This window comes from Gadus macrocephalus, chromosome 9 (genome assembly GCF_031168955.1).
Source record: "Gadus macrocephalus chromosome 9, ASM3116895v1".
Classification (NCBI taxonomy): Eukaryota; Metazoa; Chordata; class Actinopteri; order Gadiformes; family Gadidae; genus Gadus; species Gadus macrocephalus.
In genome coordinates, this window is record NC_082390.1 from 7487209 (window position 1) to 7511136 (window position 23928).

The 23928-nt window shown below is 43.3% G+C and overlaps 1 protein-coding gene and 2 long non-coding RNA genes across 9 annotated transcripts; 1 reads left to right on the top strand and 2 right to left on the bottom strand.

Moving 5' to 3' along the window:
* Positions 1-970: 970 nt before the first annotated feature.
* Positions 971-23692, bottom strand: LOC132464273 (uncharacterized). Its single transcript, XR_009527222.1, has 3 exons — positions 23401-23692; positions 22654-22750; positions 971-985 (listed from the first exon to the last, which is right to left on the bottom strand). It is a non-coding gene; the product is annotated as an uncharacterized LOC132464273 (long non-coding RNA).
* On the top strand, positions 2201-2720 carry LOC132464272 (uncharacterized). The gene is made up of 2 exons (XR_009527221.1): positions 2201-2331; positions 2509-2720. It is a non-coding gene; the product is annotated as an uncharacterized LOC132464272 (long non-coding RNA).
* LOC132464271 (NACHT, LRR and PYD domains-containing protein 12-like) lies at positions 2696-22533 on the bottom strand. 7 transcript variants are annotated; one of them, XM_060060552.1, is made up of 11 exons: positions 22402-22533; positions 22181-22250; positions 20287-20515; positions 18102-19932; positions 17536-17709; positions 10968-11141; positions 6624-6797; positions 6172-6345; positions 4317-4490; positions 4096-4142; positions 2696-3606 (listed from the first exon to the last, which is right to left on the bottom strand). In XM_060060552.1, the coding sequence occupies exons 1-11, from the start codon at positions 22449-22451 to the stop codon at positions 3053-3055; spliced, it is 3651 nt and encodes a 1216-aa protein (XP_059916535.1). In that variant the 5' UTR covers positions 22452-22533; the 3' UTR covers positions 2696-3052. The 7 variants fall into 7 exon arrangements, with proteins under 7 accessions (XP_059916535.1, XP_059916537.1, XP_059916536.1 ...); XM_060060554.1 differs by lacking the exon at positions 10968-11141; XM_060060553.1 differs by lacking the exon at positions 6172-6345 and having other exon boundaries at positions 22402-22532.
* Positions 23693-23928: the final 236 nt, after the last annotated feature.

The window sequence follows — 23928 nt, forward strand, 5'->3', positions numbered from 1 at the left end:
TTATATATTATACTATATATTTACTTTTTATTTTATAATGCTGTTTATTTTATTGTTCCCCTGCTTTGGCAATGCAAATGTATATTTCTCATGTCAATAAAGCTTTTTTGAATTGAATATATATCTGGGGGGAAAGTGGTGCAGTCTATTTGATTGTAGTGGGTATACTGTGAATTAGCCAATGTATGATGGATTTTTACGTGAAGATTAACCACTTAGAATAGTTGTCCCGCCTGCTGTCCGTCTAGTATGGAAATATAGAAGCACAAAAGCAAAGAAAGAAGGTAATAAAGAGATTTAGGTGTTCACCAAGTGATACAGAACATTAAAACGGTTCTGAGAGTAAAGATGAAGCTGCTGGGATCCTGGGAAGAGTTTTGAATCACAGCTAAATGCGTCACATCGTTTATGTGAATAGTGAAACTAAAGTCAGAATGAAACTTGGGACAACGTAGACGCGTTCCAGGTGCCTGTGACTTTGTATGGAGTTGCGCCGCCCAGTCGCTTGTAATGCTGTACTTTGTATCGTCTGTGGTGAAATCCCGTGACTCGAGTATCAAAATACAACTGGAAAAAAAAGCTTATAGGAAACACTTTTACTTTAAAGGACAAAGAACAATTTTCTGAGTTAAGAGAAGCAAAACAGACTAAAAAGGATAAACTGAAGAGAATAACTGGTTTAAACTGTACTCACACGTGCACACAAACACACACGTGCACACACACACACACGGTTATTACCTCTGAGGCTAATTCAAGGCTAGTTGCTACTCAACTCACATTTAGCTTGATAAGACCCTGGCCGGTACCAAGGTTTTGAAAAATAGCGGTTGCTTGCACTAGATGTGCAAACAACCATGGAGCAATACACACAGGGAACCTTTTCCAGTTAACACCCCCCCACCCTCCTGGACAAATTAGGACCCTCTCAGGAAGTGAGGATCAGTGGAGCGGTGAGAGTGAGGGCGCGGCCCGCTGCTCTGGGCTATCGCCTATCTACTGGACATGACTGCAGTGTGGAGGTCCGGCCAGCAGGGGCAGCACTGAGGAGGCCTCAGTCCTTTGTTTGTTCTGGGAGAATGGCAGAATGTCCCACTGGTGTCCCACTGGTGTCCCACTGGTGTCCCACTGGTGTCCCACTGGTGTCCCACTGGTGTCTCACTGGTGTCCCACTGGTGTTGAATTAATCCTCACTGATGGTGCGCCCTTGCATAACTTGAATTACAAATGATTTAGATAAGTTAAACCCATGTCCTGAAACCCGTTGGAGGGTTAGCAGTAGAAGCTCCTCACTAACTCTGATGACAGTTATATTTTCTATGTTTCATGAAGGAAAAAACTTCAGTTTTCTAGATTAAATCAATAAAAATAATTGTAACTCTAATGTGTGTGTGCATATGTGTATGTGAGCTTATGTGTGTATAGTTCACTAGATTACTCACTTTTTGGGTAATATCCTCCCTATACACGCTGATGAAGGGTTGAATGGGGACTCCACTGTTGTGCTGGAAGAAACGTCTCCAGAAGACTTGAAGGATTTCAACTCAACAGGAAGAATCATCTGAACACACGAGAACGTTCAGTTGATCTACTGAGTTACAATTGCAAATCATAAACGGGTACCTTTAATAACAGCACATGTTTAGTTTAGTTTTATTTGTGCAGATAAACAAGATTAAAGTGGCAAAAAGATGAACATAGACATACAAAAGTGCACGGGTGGGACAAAAGAAATCCCAAAGGGCTTATAAATGATGCCCACCTAAAATTAATATAAGCTAAGGTAAAGAAATAAAATACAATAAAAAGACAAAATAAAACAAAAACAACTACAAGATGATGTTACAAAAATAAAAATACAAGTAAATATAGTAAACAAGCAAAATAAAATAGTAACTAACAAGAACAAAAGACAGCATAACATAGTCAGTTTATCCATAATCGTAAGCTTTTAAAAGATGTTGACTTGTTCCCAACAGAACACAAATAATCGATCTTCCGTTTAAAGTCATTCACAACATGGACATTGTTACCCTTTCCCATAGACCACTTATATTAATTTATGATTATGTTGTTCAATCTGCATTAAATCACGTTCCATGTCAGACATGGCAAAAATAAAAACTGATATCAAATTCCTTTATTACGATGTTGAAAATATAGCAAATATTGTAGCAAAAAAAGGCTCCATCAAACAACATTTAAAACACATTTTACATCAGAAAGTAAATCTTTGTACAACCTGCTTAACCCAAAGGAAGATCTTCCTTTCATGGTTTATGCTGAACCTTCCAGAAGCCCAATAAAATGCAGCATTTGGAGTTCAGTGGAGTATTTAAATCAAACACAAAGTGTTGTACTTCCACTGAACGGGTTGACCCCTCAGAGCACCAACAGCTGCTGCTCAACAACCCGATGCACTACAGGTACGTCCATGGGTCCACAGGTATTCAAACGTCCCCCTAACAGCTGGTCCTCAACAACGTCAGGACTGTGTGGACCCCCCAGACCCAAGCGGCCCCCTCTAATCTGACGCTCAGCAGCCCAGCTGAACACAGAGAGGGCTGAGAGATGAACCACGAGAGACACTGATGTTACCTGCTGCTTACCACCGGAACACAGACCTGCTGTGGGTTTAGATCCATGAACGATGTGTGTGTGTGAGTGCATGTCTGTGTAAATAAGTCTGTGTGTGTGTGTGTGTGTGTGTGTGTGTGTGTGTGTGTGTGTGTGTGTGTGTGTGTGTGTGTGTGTGTGTGTGTGTGTGTGTGTGTGTGTGTGTGTGTGTGTGTGTGTGTGTGTGTGTGTGTGTGTGTGTGTGTGTGTGTGTAAATAAGTCTGTGTAAGTGTGTGTGTGTGTGTGTGTGTGTGTGTTTATAGAGTGCGATGTGTTTGTTTGTGTGTGCTTGTGTGTGTGTTTGTTTATAGAGTCATGAACGATGTGTTTGTTTGTGTGTGCGTGTGTGTTAATTTCTATGTACATATGTGATTGTTGGTTTGGGTGTGTTTATGACTGTCTACATGTGTGTGTTTGTGTGTCTACAATGGACACTCACAGAGACGCTGAGGAACCACTCTTATACAACCTAAACCCAGCGAGGAGGACCTCCTGGGTGAAGGAGGCCTGGAAGGTGTGGATGTGTGTCAGTGTGTCTGAGGACCCCCCTCCTCCTGGGGACACTCTGTAGAAGGACAGAGAGCCAGCAGGCCGGTCCAGATACACTCCTACTCTGTTAGAGTGAGGGGGGGGGAGACGTAGGGCTGTTGAACTACTGTTGTGAAAGGCAGTGTAGAGACCATCATCGTCGTCATAACAAACAAGACTCCAGGACTTGTTGCTCAATCCAAGCAGGCTGTCAGTACCCCCTCCTCTCCTTTTCATTCCTCTGTATGCCACTCCTATATAAACCCGTCCTCCCCACTCTACCTCCCAGTAGCAGCGGCCAGGCAGACCCTCTCTAAACAACACCTGCTCCCAGCTGTCAAACCTCTCTGGGTGATCCGGGTACGACTGGTCCTCTTCAACCCGCGTCACCTTCCTGCTGTCCTCAGACAGAGAGAGTCGTCTCTGGGCTGTGTTTGGGTCCAGTGTGAGTTCACAGGCATCTGACGGGAGAAACATGATTAGGCTGCTAAACCAATATTATTAATTATAATTATCATCATCATCATCGTCATCATTATTAAATAAACAGCATCACCAGCTCTAATTGAAATCTAAGGTGAAACACATGCATCATTCAAAACATGTTAATATGATTATTATGTGCCATAGCTAATGTAATGACAGGAATTAAAACAATATTATAATTATTATAATAATGACAAGATGATAGTTTAATTTAATAGTTTTTGAATATAAAATAGACATGTAATTATGATTAACAGTATCCTGATTATTATGGTGTAATGTCCAATGTTGTAAAATCATCACTCCTGATATAATCACATCAATTATGTTAATGTTTATATATGTAAGATACATGATGTCAGTCATCAGCTTCATTCCCAGATATCTGAATGAACAGACGTGTGTGGATGGACTTTCCCTCTCAATAGTCAGTGTGCGTTGTGATGAATCAAACAGACACTTACACTTCTTTAGAGCTGGTTTCAGTCTCCACACTCCACTGTGCTCCACACTGGGGGGGGAAACAAAGTGAGAGCAGCATGAAACATTCACCTTCATCATCTGCCGTCTCATCACTTTCTACACAACATAAGTTACAGCTGCCTTTTCAAACCACTTCATCTAGCAGAGGGTTGAATCCTTGTAGGAGGCATTTTCTCTGAATGGTGAGCTGTCCTCTCCATACCTGAGAGTGTCCAGTCTCCATTGTGGATCCTCCAGTCCAGCAGAGAGCAGCGCAGCTCCTGAGTCTCCTGGGTGATTGTGGCTCAGGTCCAGCTCTCTCAGATGGGAAGGGTTGGAGCTCAGAGCTGAAGCCAGAGAAGCACAGCCTTCCTGTGTGACCAGGCAGCCAGACAACCTACACACACACACACACACACACACACACACACACACACCTTTATTTATTCTATCTCAATGAGAATATTTCTTACTGAAGTAAACAGATTAATAAAGTATTAATTCCATATGATGGACAACTTAAAGCTTTATGATTTAATTCAGATCACAGCCCGTCTAGAGCCACCATCACCGAGCCTCATGTCTACACTAATGGCAACTCCTCAGAGTTACAAAACATATAACACATAACATCCATAACATACAGACAGCAACCCCTAACCCTAACCCTCACATGAGCTGGCCAGAGTTACATGACATATAACATACATAACATGCTAGCAGTTAACAGTATAGCAACCCCTCGCCCTCACATCAGCTGGCCAGTGTTCTGTCAGCTAGAATAACCTGTTAACTAATGACACACTAGCAGCTAACAAGACTGCAAAAATAAACAACCCTTCAAAAAAAGGGTATCTTCCTAAAATCCTCGTCCTCTAAAGTTCTGTTCCTCCTCTGGCCTCTTGGCCTCCCTCCTCCCATCTGTGCTCTGACATGTTGACCCCAGCCTACAAATGAATAATGATGCTGAATCTGATGGGGATCTTAAGCCCAGTTCAGACCAAAGATTCGCCTCGCAACGAGGCTGTTTTGGAACGTCGCAGGGGAAGAGTTGCAGCAGCGTGACCCTAACCCTAACTTCAGGTCAACATTGCGGATCGTAATTATTTCCTTCAAATGTTTTCAACCAAAAAGTGGCCATTTCAGTATTATTTATCTGTAATTTATTTGATTAAATCCAAATTTTGTTTGTGATGATGTATGAAATAACCCATTCCATCAATTGACGACTGCATTTTACAAGTGTGTTATGAGTGGCATGGCATGCACTCATTTAACATGCCCTGGGAATGTATAAATATTCTTGAAACTTAAAACTGGACCATATATTCATTAGAGTTGGATTTCAACTCAATGCAGGACCACTATTGGAGTGGATTTGACGAACATTGGAATAAAATTAATTGTTTGGAGTGCTGCGGCAGAACGAATCAAGGAATGGGCGCAGTATCGGCCCAAAAGCAACAGGCCTACAATGCGCTTTACAAAGTAGGAAGGCGAGAATATAGCCTAGTCCCCCCCCATTTGCACACAAATTCTCGAAGGGGATCAATAAAAATAAACCAACAGTTTTTGCAAATAGAAATCTCTCTACAAAGTTAGAACTGCTCATGATGATATCGCTGCGTTGTCGTCGTCCCCCGGAACCGCGAAGCCGTCGCATTTACATCAGAATGAAACCCAATAAACCGCCAATGTGTGTGTAGGGTCCGGGAGGCTAAATTGGGGTGCAAGCTCAAGCAACCTAATCGCAAACCTAAGTTAGGCTACTTTTTAGCGTGATGCTGATGCTGTTGCGGCTCTCAGCTGTGCCAGAGCGTTCACAGTTGCTAGGGAAACCACCTGACGTCGCCGCCCGGTACAGCACTTTGAACTGCCCCATGTTTAGAACGTTGCAGCCCGTCTCGTCGCAAGGAGTTGGAAGGAGTTGCGAGTTGCAAGTCGTTGCGAGGCTAATCTTTGGTCTGAACTGGGCTTTAGACACGTGTCGTCTGTTCTTTTAGATCACAGCCCACCTAGTCCTGGATTATCCCTTACTATTAAACAAACCCAAAGACACATTTAACCCTAACCCTGACCTGAGGGTTTCCAGTGTACAGTGTGGACTCCCCAGTCCAGCAGAGAGCAGCTTCACTCCTGAATCCTGCAGATCATTGTTACTCAGGTCCAGCTCTCTCAGACTAGAGGAGTTGGAGCTGAGAACTGAGGCCAGAGCTTCACAGCATCTCTCTGACAGATGACAGCCAGTCAGCCTTCACACACAAAATAAAAGACCATGTTACTGTGTTTATGTCTTTAACATTTTCCGTAATTGAAAGAGAAGTTACGCCAATGTTAATTTTTTTTATGTTTAAATTCTAATAATAAGCTTTAAAAAAAAGCCTGACTACATGTGAATAGGTAGAATAATAATAATAAAAAATAGTAAACTGTACATTCTACATTAAATGTCTTTATTTACGTTTTTTTGTTACTTTTCTTTTATAAAGACTCTTGTGCTGTAAAGGTTTGCACATTGAGTAAAACTGACCTGAGAGTTTCCAGTGTACAGTGTGGACTCCCCAGTCCAGCAGAGAGCAGCTTCACTCCTGAATCCTGCAGATCATTGTTACTCAGGTCCAGCTCTCTCAGACTAGAGGAGTTGGAGCTGAGGATTGAGTCCAGAGCTTCACAGCATCGCTCTGACAGATGACAGCCAATCAGCCTGCACACAATAAACAGAACATGTTAGGAACCCTGATTTAATGTTTTAGACGACTTTTCTGATAGTTAGCTATCAGTAGAGCTGTAGCCAGGGCCGGCGATCGGCATAGGCGAGCTAGGCGACCGCCTAGGGCGACAAATGCGTTGGGGGCGCCCTCTGGTGGCGCCCTTAATTAAAAAATATATCAATTAAAATATACGACGCGAACGGAGAAGCGAGGGGGCGCGGGAGCAATTGTCAGGGCGGCCCGAAACCGTTAGCGTAGCACCCCCCCCCCCCCCCCCCCCTGTCCAGGGCGCAAGTTGATTTCGAGTCGCCTAGGGCTCCGAAACGGCCAGCGCCGGCCCTGGCTGTAGCGATGCGTCGATGACGTCGACGTGTCGACGTCAAAAATTCGTCGACGCCAAATTTCTCCGTCGACGATTTTCGACGGAGAAATGGACGAAAGTCACAATAAAGGAAAATGTCCGCGCACGAAATCATCAAAGGTATGGAAATACTTCAAGTTAAGTCCTAAACGGAAAGGTGTTGTGATTTGCACTCTTTGCCAAATGGAGTTGGCATATCACAAGAGCACGACAGCAATGTTGGAGCATCTCAAACGAGAAAGTATCTCGTGCGCATGAGAAAGTATCTCGTGCGCACGAGAAAGTATCTCATGAGCATGGGAAAACATCGTGCGCATATCACTGGCAGTGTGTGTGTGTGTGTGTGTGTGTGTGTGTGTCGTCAGCGAGTAGGTGGACGAGCGAGGAGAGCGAGCGATAGCGTGCGTGTCAGTCTAGTGAAGTCATGAACGAGTCCGGTTGTGTGAAAGAATAAAATACCCAGCCTGTCAAGAATCGGTGGCCGCTTCATTCCATCATATTCCGACCTATAAGCAGACTCACTGTCGGTCAAAGTGAAGGGTCATGCCCCCGAGAGCGCATCGGACCTGGAGGGAACGTATCACCTGTGCTCCTCGGTCTGGGAGCCGACAGCAGGAAAGATGTAACTTGTAGTTGGAGGCGGATCGCGCAAGAGAGTATGCGCACACATTTTTTTCATGTCCCTTTACGGGTTCCGTATTAAATAAAGTATATTATTAAGAATTTTTTGGTATTTATTTGAGATAGGCCTACATTATGTTTTTTATTAATCGAGCAACAGAAAAAAATAAATAAAAAAACGTCCAATTGGTCATTAGATTAGTCGACTAATCGATAAAATAATCGCCCGATTAATCGTTTGATAAATAATCGTTTACCCCCAGCCTTAGCTATCAGAAACTTTTCTTTTCTGATAGTTATATAAAAATGATGATACATTATTCTACTGTTAATTATATTGTGGTGATCACGGCCGTGGTCACCGTGTCCGGGTGCCGCAAAGGATCCTGGGAGCCTCGGGGGGAAGCGGCACCGCCACCATGGGAGTCGTGTGTGTGAGTATGAGAGTGTGTGTGTGTGTGTGTGTGTGTGTGTGTGTGTGTGTGTGTGTGTGTGTGTGTGTGTGTGTGTGTGTGTGTGTGTGTGTGTGTGTGTGTGTGTGTGTGTGTGTCTGTGTGTGTGTGTGTGTAAAACAAAAGGCAACTCTCTGGGTCTTGCGTGCATTGTGTAACTGCTTTAAACCTGGGCCCCGTTTCTCGATAACGATGGATCCAAGCTCGTACGATCATTCTCAAGAAGGATCTTGCGAACCTTCGTAAATTTCTTTGGAGCGTTTCCTGAAACTCCTCTTAACATGAACGCGCGTGCTCTGCTCTAACGACGTTTGTAGGCTTGTATCGGTCCACTGACACGGTGCTGGAATGGGCTCTGTAGGAGGGGGAGACGCAGGAATGTCCCAGGAAAATAGGGTAAAAAAGGGTTCAAATATGTCCCCATCAAGGCATACAGCAGAGTATCCTACGAAAAGAATAGACTACAATAATACGTACACTGAAGATATTAAAACCCATTTGATTAGGCCTGGGCTGACATATGCTTTGTCAGTCCTAATCTTGAACGCACTGTGCGTACATATGTTTTCGAGGCATTTTCCCCCCTGAAACAATTCCATCTTACAAAAATCTAAAACAGCTTGTGTGACAACTACATTTATCATAATGTGCTAATTTCTTAGCACATAAAGAGCAGACTTTATCTGATTCCTTAAAAGGTTTCATGGATTGGCGCGCACTCTCTAGTCTAGAATCTTTGGTGTAAACATTACAAATGCAACGTTCCATTCATTCATTATCAGTCAAAGGCAGAGGCTGGGCATTGAAACACGGCTATTGCTGACCCGATTAGAAGAGCTTGGTCTAGATCCTGCCCATATTGTTGGGCAGGATGATGTATAGGCCTCTTTACACTGCCAAGCTGGTTTGGTCGCAGCTTGGCACGCCCGGCGATTTCACCGTCTTATCTCAAGTTTCCTGTGTAAACCCGAGGGGGTCAAATCCCCCGTTCGTCACGGCGCGGGCTTTCTTGGTTCACTGGAGAAGGCGGGGCTGCGCACAGAGTTTTGAACTCCTTAGAATAATTTGCATACTCCCGAATATTATTTTTTTTTTATGAACGAAGTCACCCGCATGTAAAAATGAGTTCACGTCAGTGTAGGCTACAAACGCGATTAACTATTTTAAAGTGCAAAAACGCCAACATATTCTTTATTTTGCTGACTAAATTAACTAAATTGGGGTGCTAGCTCAAGCAGTTAATTTACCTCGGGTAGTGTTAACGCGTGGATCGTGCCGCGAAAAAGGCGTGCATAAGACGGCATATTTGGCAGTGTAAATACGCCTTATGATGGTGCTGGTAATGTAAGCGGGAAAGCGCGCAGCATTCAGGCACGCATTGCAGCACAGTTTCCCGCAGCAGCCTACGTTCACTGCAGAAACCACGCTCTCGATTGTGCACTCCACTAAGGTCAGGCATGTTCGTAACTGTCTAGACACGGTCCAATTAATAATGAACTTCAACACAGCCTCACCGAAGCGCCTTCACTGCTTTATGGCAAACAATCGCAACAACAAACGCCTGCAGAAATTCTCAGACACCCGCTGGTCTCAGCATGATTCATGTATAGTATGTCTTCTGTCATTAATCAATACGAGGACCAACCACGATGGTTGAATTAAAATCAGAGGGAGACAGCAAGTGCAGCTCGAAAGCGACCTCCCACACAAGACGAATGGAATCATTTGAATTTATTATATGCCTTGAGGGTTACCTTGGGACGTGGCGTTTGATCGGTACATTTCGGCTGCGCATTTATTTTTGGAATTTTAAATTGCTGCAATAAATTATGTTGTTGTTGACTCTGTCTCGGTCTTTGCTTTTTAAATCTTACAGTAGTCTATGCGTAATATATTGGCGGTAACCACTGTTTAGGAGGTATTGCGAAATGGTGCCAGCTGTACATTCTGTGGTATTGGATGTGTTTTAATAAAACACATCCAATACCACAGAATGTCCAGCAGGTGACTCCACTGAGGCTATAGTAACGATGCTCTTAGCACCCTACGAGCACCCCTGGAGCCCTCGTTAGCCAAGATCCCTTGGTGGCGGTGACGCTCCCCCCGGGCCTCCCAGGATCCTTTGCGGCACCCGGACACGGTGACCACGGCCGTGATCGCAAAAATATCATTTTCATTGGAACAACTCAAGAATTTATATTTTTTGTATGCGCATGAAGTCTTTGTTATGTTATACTTTTTTTAAACGTCAAACAATTTAAGACATATTAAAAATAAATAAAGCCAACTCTCGGGTCGTGTGGTGTATTGTGTAACTGCTTTAAACCGGGTCTCCCGTTGGGTCATTCCTGTGCTGCTCGCCAAAATATAATAATTCTAGGTAGACCTATAACCTTTGATTGATGCAAATACTGTGACTTCATTCGTTTAACTCCCACTCTCCCATTAACAGGAGATTGTGGAAGGGAACTATTATTATACTTTGCCTATATAATTGAAAAGATGCAATGGCAACTCTTGGATAACTTTTCAACTTTTCATTTTCCCACATAAACAACAAGGTGTAATATGTCCAATGGCACCACCCTGATAAACGTGGTCAGCAAAGGTACTGAGTTATTAGAATATATATTTAGACGGCATTTAGGATGATCCTCAAACCAGGGGCCAGTAGTCGTTTTTTAATAATCTCCTGATATGGAACTGTTTGCACGTTAAGTAAAACTGACCTGAGAGTTTCCAGTGTACAGTGGGGACTCCCCAGTCCAGCAGAGAGCAGCTTCACTCCTGAATCCTTCAGATCATTGGAACTCAGGTCCAGCTCTCTCAGACTAGAGGAGTTGGAGCTGAGAGCTGAGGCCAGAGCTTCACAGCATCGCTCTGACAGATGACAGGAATTCAGCCTGCACACAATAAAAAAGAACATGTTTGGAAGTGAGATTAAAAGGTGCTTAAAAGATCCAACCAGCTCACAGGAGAAACATGGTGTAGCTAACGAACAGCACAGGGCCGCCATGGGGCCACACTGGAGGGGAGGACGTCCAGTGATGCTAGCGCCTCCGCTCTCCACGCTGCTATCAGGGATCAGGGAGTGAGCTCAAGGAGATGACTGTGGACATTCAAACTTCCTTCAGCAGTCCCCTGATGGCCGTAGGGATCCTGAACTCTGTGTGAACAGAGTCAGACCTAACGAAGCAGAGGGCTGTGGAGCCAAGGAGGGCCTTCAGCGCTCTATCAGTCCCAATGCTTCCTTCTGTGAGACTATTGATTCATTAATTCAACCTTTTATTTTGATCAATCATCATGAATGTGCTCAAGCTCATTTACAAAAACCTAAAACACTAAGGGCACTTGCCCTTCCTGGCTTCAGACACTTTTACCGGGCTTCAAAACAAGGACGACTATGAAACCCCTCTGGGGCTTTGCTTACCTACATATTCAAACCTTTGATCTTATTCTGTATCCCTACATACTAAATAGATTTATATTATTCTGTATTTCTACATGTTCAATTTTTGAATGATGCTCTGTATTCCTACATAATTCAATCTTTTTATGTTTATGTTTTCCTACATCGTTTTATGATGCTTTGTATATCTACATTTTCAATTATGCTGTTCTGTATTTCTACATAGTCAATAGTTTTATGTTGCTTTGCATTCCTACATATTCAATCGTTTTATGTTCTGTATTTCGACGCATTAATTTATGTTGTCCTGTATGTCAACATATTCAATTATGTTGCTTTAATTTCTACATATTCAAGAGTTTTATTTTGTTCTATTTCTACATATTCAATCCTATTATGTTGCTCTATATTTCTACGTAGTCAATAGTTTTATGTTGTTTTGTATTTATTCATATTCAATTGTTTTATGTTGCTCTGTATTTCTACATATATTGTTCTGTATTTCTAAATCTTAAATTGTTTGACCTATTTCTGTATTTTATGTCTTCAATTGAAGTTCTGAAGATAAAATATATATAAAGTATATCTGTAAAAAATGTTGACGTAGCAATGACCTTATATTGCCATGGAGACAAAAAATAAATTGTTGAGTTTTTCCTCTGAAAATTATACATTTATGAACTTGAAATGAATTATACATTCATATAGCGCTAATATAGGTATTAGTGGGCCACAAACACAGTATTGAAAGACGTCCCCGAAATTCAGCCGTGGTGCAGAGTTACAGCCACTCCGAACCAGTCGCACATTGAGCTTCCCCCAAACGCGCTGTTTCGGTGGGCGTGTCAAGGCAGGTCAAGGAGGGGGGTGGGGGTGTGGCCCTGAGCAGCTTGTAGCCACAGTACCTTGCGCTCTGTTTACGGTGGATGTATCGCAATGGCTCGTAGAAACCCATATTATACATAGATATTAGGGATGGGCGTGAGGAATCGATTACTCGAGTACTCCTCGTTACAAATGAACTCGGTTGGTGGACAGGCAAACTCGAGTTTGCATATACACACACAAACAAAGTTTTCTGAAGCAAATGCATCAATTTTCTGTCGGCGCCACTAACGCATGACGTGGGCACAAAGAAAACTAGAACTGCAAGCAGTTATGCAGGGGTCCAAGAAGTGTGCATTTCGCCGGCACAACGCGACAAGAAATGTGCATTTCGCCGGCACAACGCGAAGCATGTGTTCAAAACGCTACCCTGAACCTGTGGATACAAAGGATTTGACTGTGGTAGGAGTAGCGAGAAGTCAGTGTAGCGTTTTCGCGGCGAGATTTTGTCGAAGATATACAATTTCCTCGTTTATTGCACCCCCTAATGGTGAAATTTTCCGATTTTTTTATTGAACGCCATTAAGGGTAGCACCGACATTTATCTAAAATGTGGACTTGATCCGATGTCTAATTTTGGTATTTTTGCGTTTCGACGTAAAACGTAGCTAATAAACAAATATTCAAAATGCTACCGTTTCGTTGTCGAAGGTCGGATCAAAAAACTGTCCCGACGATTTCTTTGCGTGTGCGTCTGAAGATGCCGTGTGCAAAGTTTGGTGTTGATTGGTCAAGAAATGTGGGAGGAGTAGCGAGAAAACAGTTTTGCGGTTTTCGCGAAAAATATTCATAGACGCAAATGGGCGTGGCCTAGGCCAAAAGATGCAGCAGACTCCAGTGCATATGTGGGTACAAGTTTTTGACTGTATGAGGTTCGGTGTGGGAGTTATAGCCCCAAACGCGTATTCCTTGGTATAGCGCCACCTAGTGGCCGGCATGTCTGGATTTGATTATCTGAGTAGCGGTGCCGGACCTGGTTCTAGTCATGTAATTGGCGCGTGTGCACCATTTACGGTTTGGGCTGTAGTCCCACTTTCAAGGCGTGAAGTATAATAATCCTTACAAAAACAATAGGGATCCAACCTGTTGGCTTGGACCCCTAATGAAATGCATCCATTTCCATGGCGCGTTCCGTGCCGTGTGCAGGCACGCCAGAATTCAAAAAGTTAAGAGATGGCGGTTAAAGCAAACCGCAGCGAAGAATTTAAATACTTTAAAGAAATAGGAGATCATAAGGTGAAATGTAAAATATGCCAAGTGAAATCGAGCTACCAGAAAGTACTATGCGGCAACATATGCTCCTGAAACACAACGGTGAGTTCGGGAAAGCAGACCCGCAGCAACGGTGAAAGTGAAAGTGTGTCGGCTATTTTCACCATCGCAAGACGCAAGACGCAGCTGTAATCCCGCAAGACGCAGCTGTAATCCCGGGCGTGTAGAGAAGATCACAACGCTGAGTATTTCCATAGTCCATTTGCTGCCGTTTTATTTGCAGCTTTAAAGGCACCCAGTGCAACTTTATGTAAACATTCAATGAAAAATAAACATTCAATTTCTAGTCTTTTTTACACGTAGTAAGTTTCAATAACTCCATACCATTACATATCGACATTTAAGGAGCAAAGATGAGACGTCGTTGTGTGGTGAGAACTGATAGAAAATCGTAAACAACAACAATCGCCGGTGGGGAGAAGCCATTTTTCCATTGACTGGAAGCCTGCTTTATTTATTGTAGGTTACAAAAAATAAAGAAAATGGCGGCATTGTTGTTGTTATCGATTTTGTATCAGTTCTCACCACACAACGACGTCTCATCTTTGCTGCTTAAATGTCGGTATGTAATGGTATGGAGTTATTGAAACTTACTACGTGTAAAAAAGACTAGAAATTGAATGCTTATTTTTAAGCCTCGAAAGTTGCACTGGGTGCCTTTAAGCATTTATTTGCAATGGTTAGGCTACTTGTTTCGTTTTTTTTAAACTGTTACAGGCCTTGGTTCGACGTGATTTAAATTGTGAGACGCATATTTATTTTTGTAAGGAAAATGTGTTTTGAACGTTTGCAAAAATAAATAATGAATACTCTGATAACTCTGACTGTTTTGATGGAGAATAAGCATTACATGTTTGGTTGGTAATATTGCCGTTCATCATCAGGCCTATTCCTGCTGCAGATGCGTTGCATTCTAAAAATAGATTTGATTTAACGAGTACTCGATTGATCCTCGAGGAATTCCTTCGATCACTCGAGTTTGGAATTTACTACTCGTGCCCATCCCTAATAGATATCTATATCATATAATATATATTATCACCTGGCCCTGAGCAGCTTGTAGCCACGGTACCATGCGCTCTGTTTACGGTGGATGTATCGCAATAGCTCTTAGAAACCCATATTATACATAGATATCTATATCATATAATATATATTATCACCTGGCCCTGAGCAGCTTGTAGCCACGGTACCATGCGCTCTGTTTACGGTGGATGTATCGCAATGGCTCTTAGAAACCCATATTATACATAGATATCTATATCATATAATATATAATATATATTATCACGGCCAAAAGCTGTGTGAGCCTCCAGACGATAGGCTATTATGAATCTCTAACGACCGCGTCTACTTCAGATTGATGTGGAAGTGGAAGAACCAGAGACGTCGGAGAACCCGACGAAGTCCTTTGTGATTCATTATATCGTCTGGACGTGCACACAGCTTTTGGCCGTGATAATATGTATTATTTGATATAGATATCTATGCATGATATGATATTATTTAGATATAGAGCTCCAGGACTGTAACGGAAGTGTTGTACACTTCCTTGTTATTTGGATAACCGTTCTGCTGTTGGTGTGATGGCGCATAACACGTCAGACTCTCGTCTCTGGTATTTCTACAACGAGACTCGTAGTGGGGGTTATCTCAGCCATGGTTGAGAATGAATTGGGGGAAAGTAACTTTGGCTTTGACTCCCTGAAGTACATGAACCACGACATGGAGGAGAAAGGGATTGTTGGCCGCAAATGTATCCCGCTTGAGCCCTGCTTCCCGCCGCCTCGGCAGCGGTCAGCGCTAATCACCGCCTCCTCAAGCCGAGGCGGTGGTCCATCGGCAGCGAGGCTCCGGCGGGAGACGACCGCGGCCAACAATCCCTTTCTCCTCCATGTCGTGGTTCATGTACTTCAGGGAGTCTAAGCCTTTCCCCCAATTCATTCTCAACCATGGCTGAGATAACCCCCACTACAAGTCTAGTTGTAGAAATACCAGAGACGAGAGTCTGACGTGTTATGCGCCATCACACCAACAGCAGAACGGTTATCCAAATAACAAGGAAGTGTACAACACTTGCGTTACAGTCTGGTTCTTCCACTTCCACATCAATCTGTAGTAGACAGAACCGCTCGCTGCCTGCTGCCTGCTGCCGGCGCGAGGCACCACCGCCCGGCTGCCCGCTGCCGGGCGGTGGTGCTTCGCGGCGGTGGTGCCTCGCGGCAACCGGCGGCAGGCAGCATGTCGCAGTTCATGTACTTCGATGTCGTCCTGTAACTAGCCTGTTACTACGAACTAAGCAACTACCGTACACGTATTAGCATTTAGCACTAGCTCAATCACGACTCCTTTAGAATTCTTGTGGGTGGTTACGAACCAACCAAGTGGGCAGGGCCAGGAATAATAATTTGACGCTACTTCACAGTGTCACCTTATCCAGATCGGCTCATTTCTTCTGCCTTTTTCCTTTCATTGCCTATTGCATTCAGCAGACAAACTGCATAGATTTCAAACTTACCACAGCTCACAAACTTATTCAGACCTATGTTATTTAACAAACAATAGGAAAAATGTGATTTTAATGGCATGGGCTCTTTAAGTCACCTTACATTGACTTCATATAGGGCTTTACAGTGAAGGGGGGACCTCACTAACCATCACCAATGTGTAGCATCCACATGGGTGATGCACGGCAGCCAATCGGCGCCAGAACGCTCACCACACATGAATTGTGAATGTGTGATTAGAATGTCATATTTTACTTTGTTGACCCCATTGTCATGTACATTACCTTTAACACACACACGTAAATACATGCTTACACTACCAAGGGACCACAATGAAAATAAGCCCATGGGCTTTTATGTGTTATCCTTTTGACCTGTTCATTTGTATGCTTACGTTTGTGCATGTGTCAATAAAGAATTTCAATCATTTCAATCAATCAATTACACACCAGCTTGAGGTGGAGAGTGAGGGGATTAATGAATCAGCTATTTAAACAGAGGGATGAATAGGGGGCCAGATTGAATGAGCCTGGTTGGTCAGTTTTAGCCGGGACCCGGGGAATCCCCTACTCTTTTTGCGATAAGCGTCCTGGGATCTTTAATAACCTCAGTGAGTCAGGACATCGGTTATACGTCTCCTCTGAAGGACGGCACCTTCCACAGCCCAGTGTCCCCGTCACTGCACTGGGGCATCAGGATTTATGCTTTGGCCAGAGGGAAGAGTGCCACCTACTGGCCACCCTCCGACACCACTTCCAGCAGCAGCTCAGTGTTCCCAGTTGGTCTCCCATCCAGTACTAACCAAGCCCACCTGCTTAGCTTCAGAGGTTCAGCTAAGGCAGGGTCTACATTGGTCTGGCTGCTGGTTTATTTAGAACGATAAACTTTAATGGATGCAAATACTGTGACTTCATTTGTTTAACTACCACTGACCCGTCAACAGGGGATTGTGGGAACGCACTTACATTATATTTTGTGTTTATAATTGAAAATGGCAACTTTGGGATTACTTTTTCATCTTTTCATTTTCGCATCCAACATAAACAACAAGGTGTAATATGTCCAATGGCACCACTCTAATACATGTAGTCATCAAAGGTACTGAGTTATTATCTGATATAGTTTGACGTCATTTAGGTGTGATTCTCAGACCAGGGGACAGTAGTTAAAAGTATTCTGAAACCGAACGTTGTGGTGTAACTGTTTGCACTTAGTAAAACTGACCTGAGAGTTTCCAGTGTACAGTGTGGACTCCCCAGTCCAGCAGAGAGCAGCTTCACTCCTGAATCCTGCAGATCATTGGTACTCAGGTCCAGCTCTCTCAGACTAGAGGAGTTGGAGCTGAGAACTGAGGCCAGAGCTTTACAGCATCTCTCCGACAGCTTACAGCTGTTCAGCCTTCACACAAAAAAACAGAACATGTTGAGAACCGTGATTAAATGTTTGATAAGACTTTTCTGATAGTTGAACAAATGATTATACATTAGATCTTTAAATGGTAGTTACATATTAGGTGTACAATGTTGATACTAACAAAAATGCTATAACAGAAAACTATCATAATATTACTTTTATAGAATTATGTATATAGTGTGTATCGTAAAACATGTTATCAGTATGCCTACCGATATATGTTGTATGTTATTGTAACTTTTGTATTCTAGTATTATATATATTGTATTGTGTGCATTGCAATACATGTTCTTAGTGCACTACAACTGAATTTACTACAACTTTTATATTCTAGTATTATGTATAGTGCTGTATTGTTAATACAAGAGTGAACCTACAGAGATGTTTTGGAGGCTTTGACCAATGGCAGCAGCCCCAGAAGACCCTCGTCAGAAGCAGAGTATTTCTTCAGGTAAAACACGTCCAGCTGCTCTTCTGATGTCAGTACGATGAAGACAAGAGCTGACCACTGAGCAGAGGAGAGAGATTCAGTGGAGAGACTTCCTGATGACAGGTACTGTTGGATCTCCTCCACTAGAGAACTGTCATTCAGCTCATTCAGACAGTGGAACAGATTGATGCTTCTCTCTTGAGAGAGATCTCCACCTATCTTCTCCTTGATGTAATGGACTATTTGGTTATTGATTTGTGACCTCCTTCCTGTCAGCCCCGATGGAACGTTTTTTGTTAGATTGTCCAGTAATTGAATTCCTCTTGGTCCCAGCAGACCTTGTAGGAGCATCTGATTGGTCTCTAGAGAGAGGCCCAGGAAGAAGCGGAGGAACAAGTCCAGGTGTCCGTTCTCACTCTGTAAGGCCTTGTCCACAGCACTCTGGTAGAGGGGGAGGAGTTCAGCTTCCCTGGAGGTTGGATGTTCTTCTGAGAGCAGGTTGACACCAGTGTTGATGAAGGACAGAAAGACATAAAGGGCAGCCAGAAACTCCTGGATGCTCAGATGGACGAAGCAGAACATCCTGTCCTGGTGCAGTCCACACTCCTCTTTAAAGATCTGGGTGAACACTCCTGAGTACACTGAGGCTGCTCTGATATCGATGTCACACTCTGCCAAGTCTGCCTCGTAGAAGATCAGCTGGCCTTTCTCCAGCTGGTTAAAAGCCAGTTTCCCCAGAGAAACAATGATCTCCCTGCTCTCCGAACTCCATTGTGGATCGGTTTCAGCTCGCCCATGATACTTCCTGTCCCCCTGTATGGACTGAACCCTCAGGAAGTGGCTGTACATCTGAGTCACGGTCTTGGGCACCTCTTCTCCTCTCTGGGATGTTTTGAAGAAGTCCACTAGAACTGTAGCAGTGATCCAACAGAAGACTGGGATGTGACACATGATGTGGAGGCTTCGAGATTTCTTGACGTGAGAGATGATTGTGGTGGCCATTGTCCCCTCTCTGAATCTCTTCCTGAAGTACTCCTCCTTCTGTGGGTCTGTGAACCCTCTCACCTCTGTCACCATGTTAACACACTCAGCAGGGATCTGATTGGCTGCGGCAGGGCGTGTGGTTATCCAGATGCGGGCAGAGGGAAGCAGGACTCCCCTGATGATGTTTGTCAGCAGCACATCCACTGAGGTCGGCTCGGTGACATCAGTCCAGATCGGGTTGTTCTGGAAGTCCAGAGGAAGTCGACACTCATCCAGACCATCCAAGATGAAGACTACTTGGTCATGGTCGTATCTGTAGATTCCTGATTCTTTGGTTTCAACAGAAAACTGATGAAGAAGTTCCAGTAAGCTAAACTCTTTCCCTTTCAGTAAATTCAGCTCTCTGAAAGTGAGGAGAAATGCGAAGTCTATGTCTTGGTTGGCTTTGCCTTCTGCCCAGTCCAGAGTGAACTTGTGGGTTAAGAGAGTTTTACCAATGCCGGCCACTCCGGTTGTCATTATTGTTCTGATTGCTTTATCTTGTCCAGGTTTAAAGATGTCTTCACATCTGATTGGTGTTTCCTCATTGGCTGTTTTCCTGGATGCCTTTTCAATCAGTCTGACCTCGTGTTCCTTGTTGACCTCTCCACTGCCTCTCTCTGTGATGAAGAGCTCTGTGTAGATCTCATTCAGAGGTCTCTGCTCTCCGGCTCTAGCGATTCCCTCAAACACACAGTGGAACTTCTTCTTCAGATGAGCCTTGAGTTCATGTTGCCACTGGACCGCAACAGCTCCTATATCCCAAACCAGAAGAAACATACCATTCATATTTCCAAGCAATATTACTTGTGTAAAGAAAAAAGTATTATACAATTCTACTTTACATGGATCTTATAACTTTATTAGTAGTGCTATCGTTGTTGAGTATCAGTGGTATCAGTGACTTGTTAACCTGATATAACAAGATAGTGGTGCATCTCTTTCACTGAATTATTCTGCTGTTGATCTGCAGTTTAATGTTTAAAATTCTTTAAGCTGATACCCCCACAATAACCCTACATATCTGGATCAAACCATTCAACCTGATACCCCCACAATGACCCTACATATCTGGATCAAACCATTTAACCTATATATGAGTATCTTACCACTCCCCAGCTTGTCGGCCAGTTCCTCCTGGTTCATCTCCATCAGGCAGAGCTTTGTGATGTCTACCACTCCCTCTATGGCGCGCCTCCTCTGCTCCTCGTTCTTATCATCCAGCTCCTCCTCCTTCTCCCTCTGACTCTCTGAGCATTGTGGGTAATTTGAGAAGAGATCCCTCCAGAGCTTCTTCAGCTCCTTGTCTAGAAAAGCGTGTGCGTTCTCCTCAGCCCTCTGGAACAGAACAAACATCAAGGAGAACTTTACTTTGAACTAACTGAGGACATCAGAAGCATCTGTCCTAGATTAACGTCTCCCTGGTCTATAGAGGGAAAACTGGAGCTCCACAAGAGATGCTTTTATTGCCCATGTTGAGCCAGGGGCACCACTAGAGATTGTGGGCCTTATCAAATAATATATTGGGCCTCCAACCTAGACCTCCCACCAGCCTAGAAAATCCATTTGACCACCCATAGATAGATAGACTAGCTCTAGTGTAGCGTACTGCTAATTACCTAATACTAAGCCTGCTGTCATTGACCATTGATGTAAGAGGTACATGAGTAAGGCTGGGACAATGCGTCAACGTCATCGTTGACGTCGACGCATAAATTACGTTGACGTGAAAAATGCTTGTCGATTCAAAAAACCCAAAACAAAGATGGCGGCGCCGGAGCGTAGTAGCAACGCGAGCGGCTCCTCAGACTCTCATAAGTGCAAGGCTCCACGCACTCATTCCTCTAATGTATGGGAATTATTTAATGTTAAAGGAAACGATTCTGTGATATGTCGTCTTTGCAAAATGGAGACGGCTTTCCATTCTAGCACCACGGCAATTCACCAGCACCTGAAGAGGCCCCACCCGAGAGCAGCTCCAGATGACCGAGCAATGTAGACTTCTAAGAATGCATTACTTTGCACTTTTATTTTGGAATTTAAAGGCAATAAACATGCATTACAATGTTAAGGAATTCATGTTTTTTTCATTCAGATATGTAAATCAACATGTATAAATTGCTATTAGTCAATTAATGGGGAGAAAATCGATAATTGAATCGAACTGAAATAATTAATCGTTACATTAATCGATGCATCAAAAAAATAATCTCTATATTAATCGTTTAAAAAATAATCGTTTATCCCAGCCCTATACATGAGTGGCATCTCTCAATACTGTTGCTGTTCTGGCAAAAGGCTTTCCTCTTGAGAAATTCATGAAATTCAGTGGTGCTTTACATTTTGGTCAATTTGTTCCCAAAGTTTGTCAGATATCAGTAATGTTACTCTGGCTCTAAACACCTCAGTAAAATGGGACAGAAAAGACACAGACTGTCTTCATACTCTGCTATTACTTTTCACCACTAGGGGTCAGTATTCACAGACCTACCCTGGCTGTATAGTTGATAAGTAGAAGAAAATGAGTGAAGGCCTAAATAAACAGACTTACCGGGTCATCCACCGGTCTCCCTCATTTATTGATTCATATTTATGAATTTCATGTTTTATGAAGAACTATTTGACTGATAGGGAAGGAAGGTAAATAAATAAAAACCTTTATTTGCATAAACTGAGTGACCTTTTCCTCCCTCTCAGCTTTCTGTTTCTGATAGACTGACGTCTGTTCTGCTTGTAAGCTGACCGAGTGGAAGACTGAAAACTGGATCCACGCAAGACTGAACCATGCAATAAAGAGAGAGAGGTGGAATATATAGACTATACTGAACAGTTAGCCAAACATGGAGGAACAAACCCCTTGTTTGTTTAAATTGCTACGTTTTTTAGATAACATTTTCACTCGAAATATATTAACTTGATTATGATGAATTCCCCCCCCCCCCTCCTCCCTTTACGGCGCCCCTGTTTAGAGCTGAAGTCAAATGTCTTGTTTCATTTACACACCTTGATCAGCTCTGCTTGATTCTGCTGTATAGACTGAGCACTGGTAACCTTTGACCTCTCCTGGAGTCGCCTGTGGAGACAGCGTGCGTGCACACACACACACACACACACACACACACACACACGCACACACACACACGCACACAGTATCTTTTTAATACAAAAATTTCCTGATTGTAAATATCAGTCAGTAAAACTACTAGTTTGTTGGAAACTCCTACCTCTCCTCTCTGGAGGGACGTCCATCTTTAAGGTCAGGAGGATGTTCCATAGACCAGTCGCTCTTCAAGGAGACACCGCTGGGTCCAGGGGAGTCCGCTCTCTCCTTCTGGACTCTTCTAGAAAAACAAGAACCAGGATTAAAGGATGTCTGATAGATATAGTTGTATAATATCTGATAAATCCTCACCTGAGATATCAGTGCTGAGCTCTGAGAAGGACAACAGTCACAGACAGAGAGATCCTCTTCTTACCTCTTAGCTTTGCTCTGGCGGCCATGTCTCCCAGACAGAGTGGTTTTAGAGGTAGGAGCCCCCTCCTCTCTCTCCTCATCCATAGTAGACTGGAGACCTGGACACAAACACAATGCCATATTGTTTCTCTGGATTCTCCAAGTACCAAACATGAAATGACTTCAGTGAAGACTTCCTATCCTCCTCCTGTCTGACATACACACACTATCTGTCCCTCAGTCTAGAACTCCACACTATCTCAACCTATGTCAAGATCACAAACTCTATCACTCTCTCTGTCTAGAGCTACATTCTAATCATTCTCTATGTCCCCACACACACACACACACACACACACACACACACACACACACACACACACACACACACACACACACACACACACACACACACACACACACACACACACACACACACACACACACACATTCATTTAATTATGGACTTATTTATTTACCTTTAGATCTGACACTTCCAAACCATCAATTCTTAACTGTTACCAATGAAACTCTGACCGAACTGACCTCCCTACAGAATAAAACAATACAAGGAAGGATCCGTATATAATCGCCCTCAACACGTTAAAACTAGTTACTGATGTCCTGACGCATACTCCTTCATTAAAACTATTTTACACCACTAACATGGATACAATGAGCTTGGACTGGAAACAGATTAATTTAGTAAGAATAAATGAATATAGTTAGAATACATCTGGTAAGAAAACATGAATTCAGGAAACGGTACCTTATCTTTTCCGTGACGAAACGTGTGCTGCCCGTGTTGAATGGAAATATAGAATAACAAATGGAAGGAAAGGAGGGAATAAAGAGATTTAGGTGTTCACCAAATAACAGAGAAGTGTTTAGAAGCGAGACAGAACATTAACAAAGGTTCTGAAAGTAAAGATTGAGCTGCTTGGGTCCTTATGGCAGACAGATCAGAAAGAGGTAGAGCTTTGCCACAGCTTACTGCGTCACATCGTTTATGTGAATAGTGAAACTAAAGTAATGGCGCGTTCACGGCAAAAGCGAAGGGGCGGCGCAACTTCCATACAAAGTCAACGTATAGACACGTTCCAGGCAGGGGTGGACTGGGACAAAAATTCAGCCCTGGCATTTTCTGTCCAGACCAGCCCACTACATTATCAGCACTAGGGGTGGGACGAGACGAACGGGAAGAACCCTGTATGTACCTTATTAAAACAATTTAATCAAGTACATACATCCGAATAATAGTACAGCACTGCAAATAGCAGTTGTTGCTTTTTTTTTT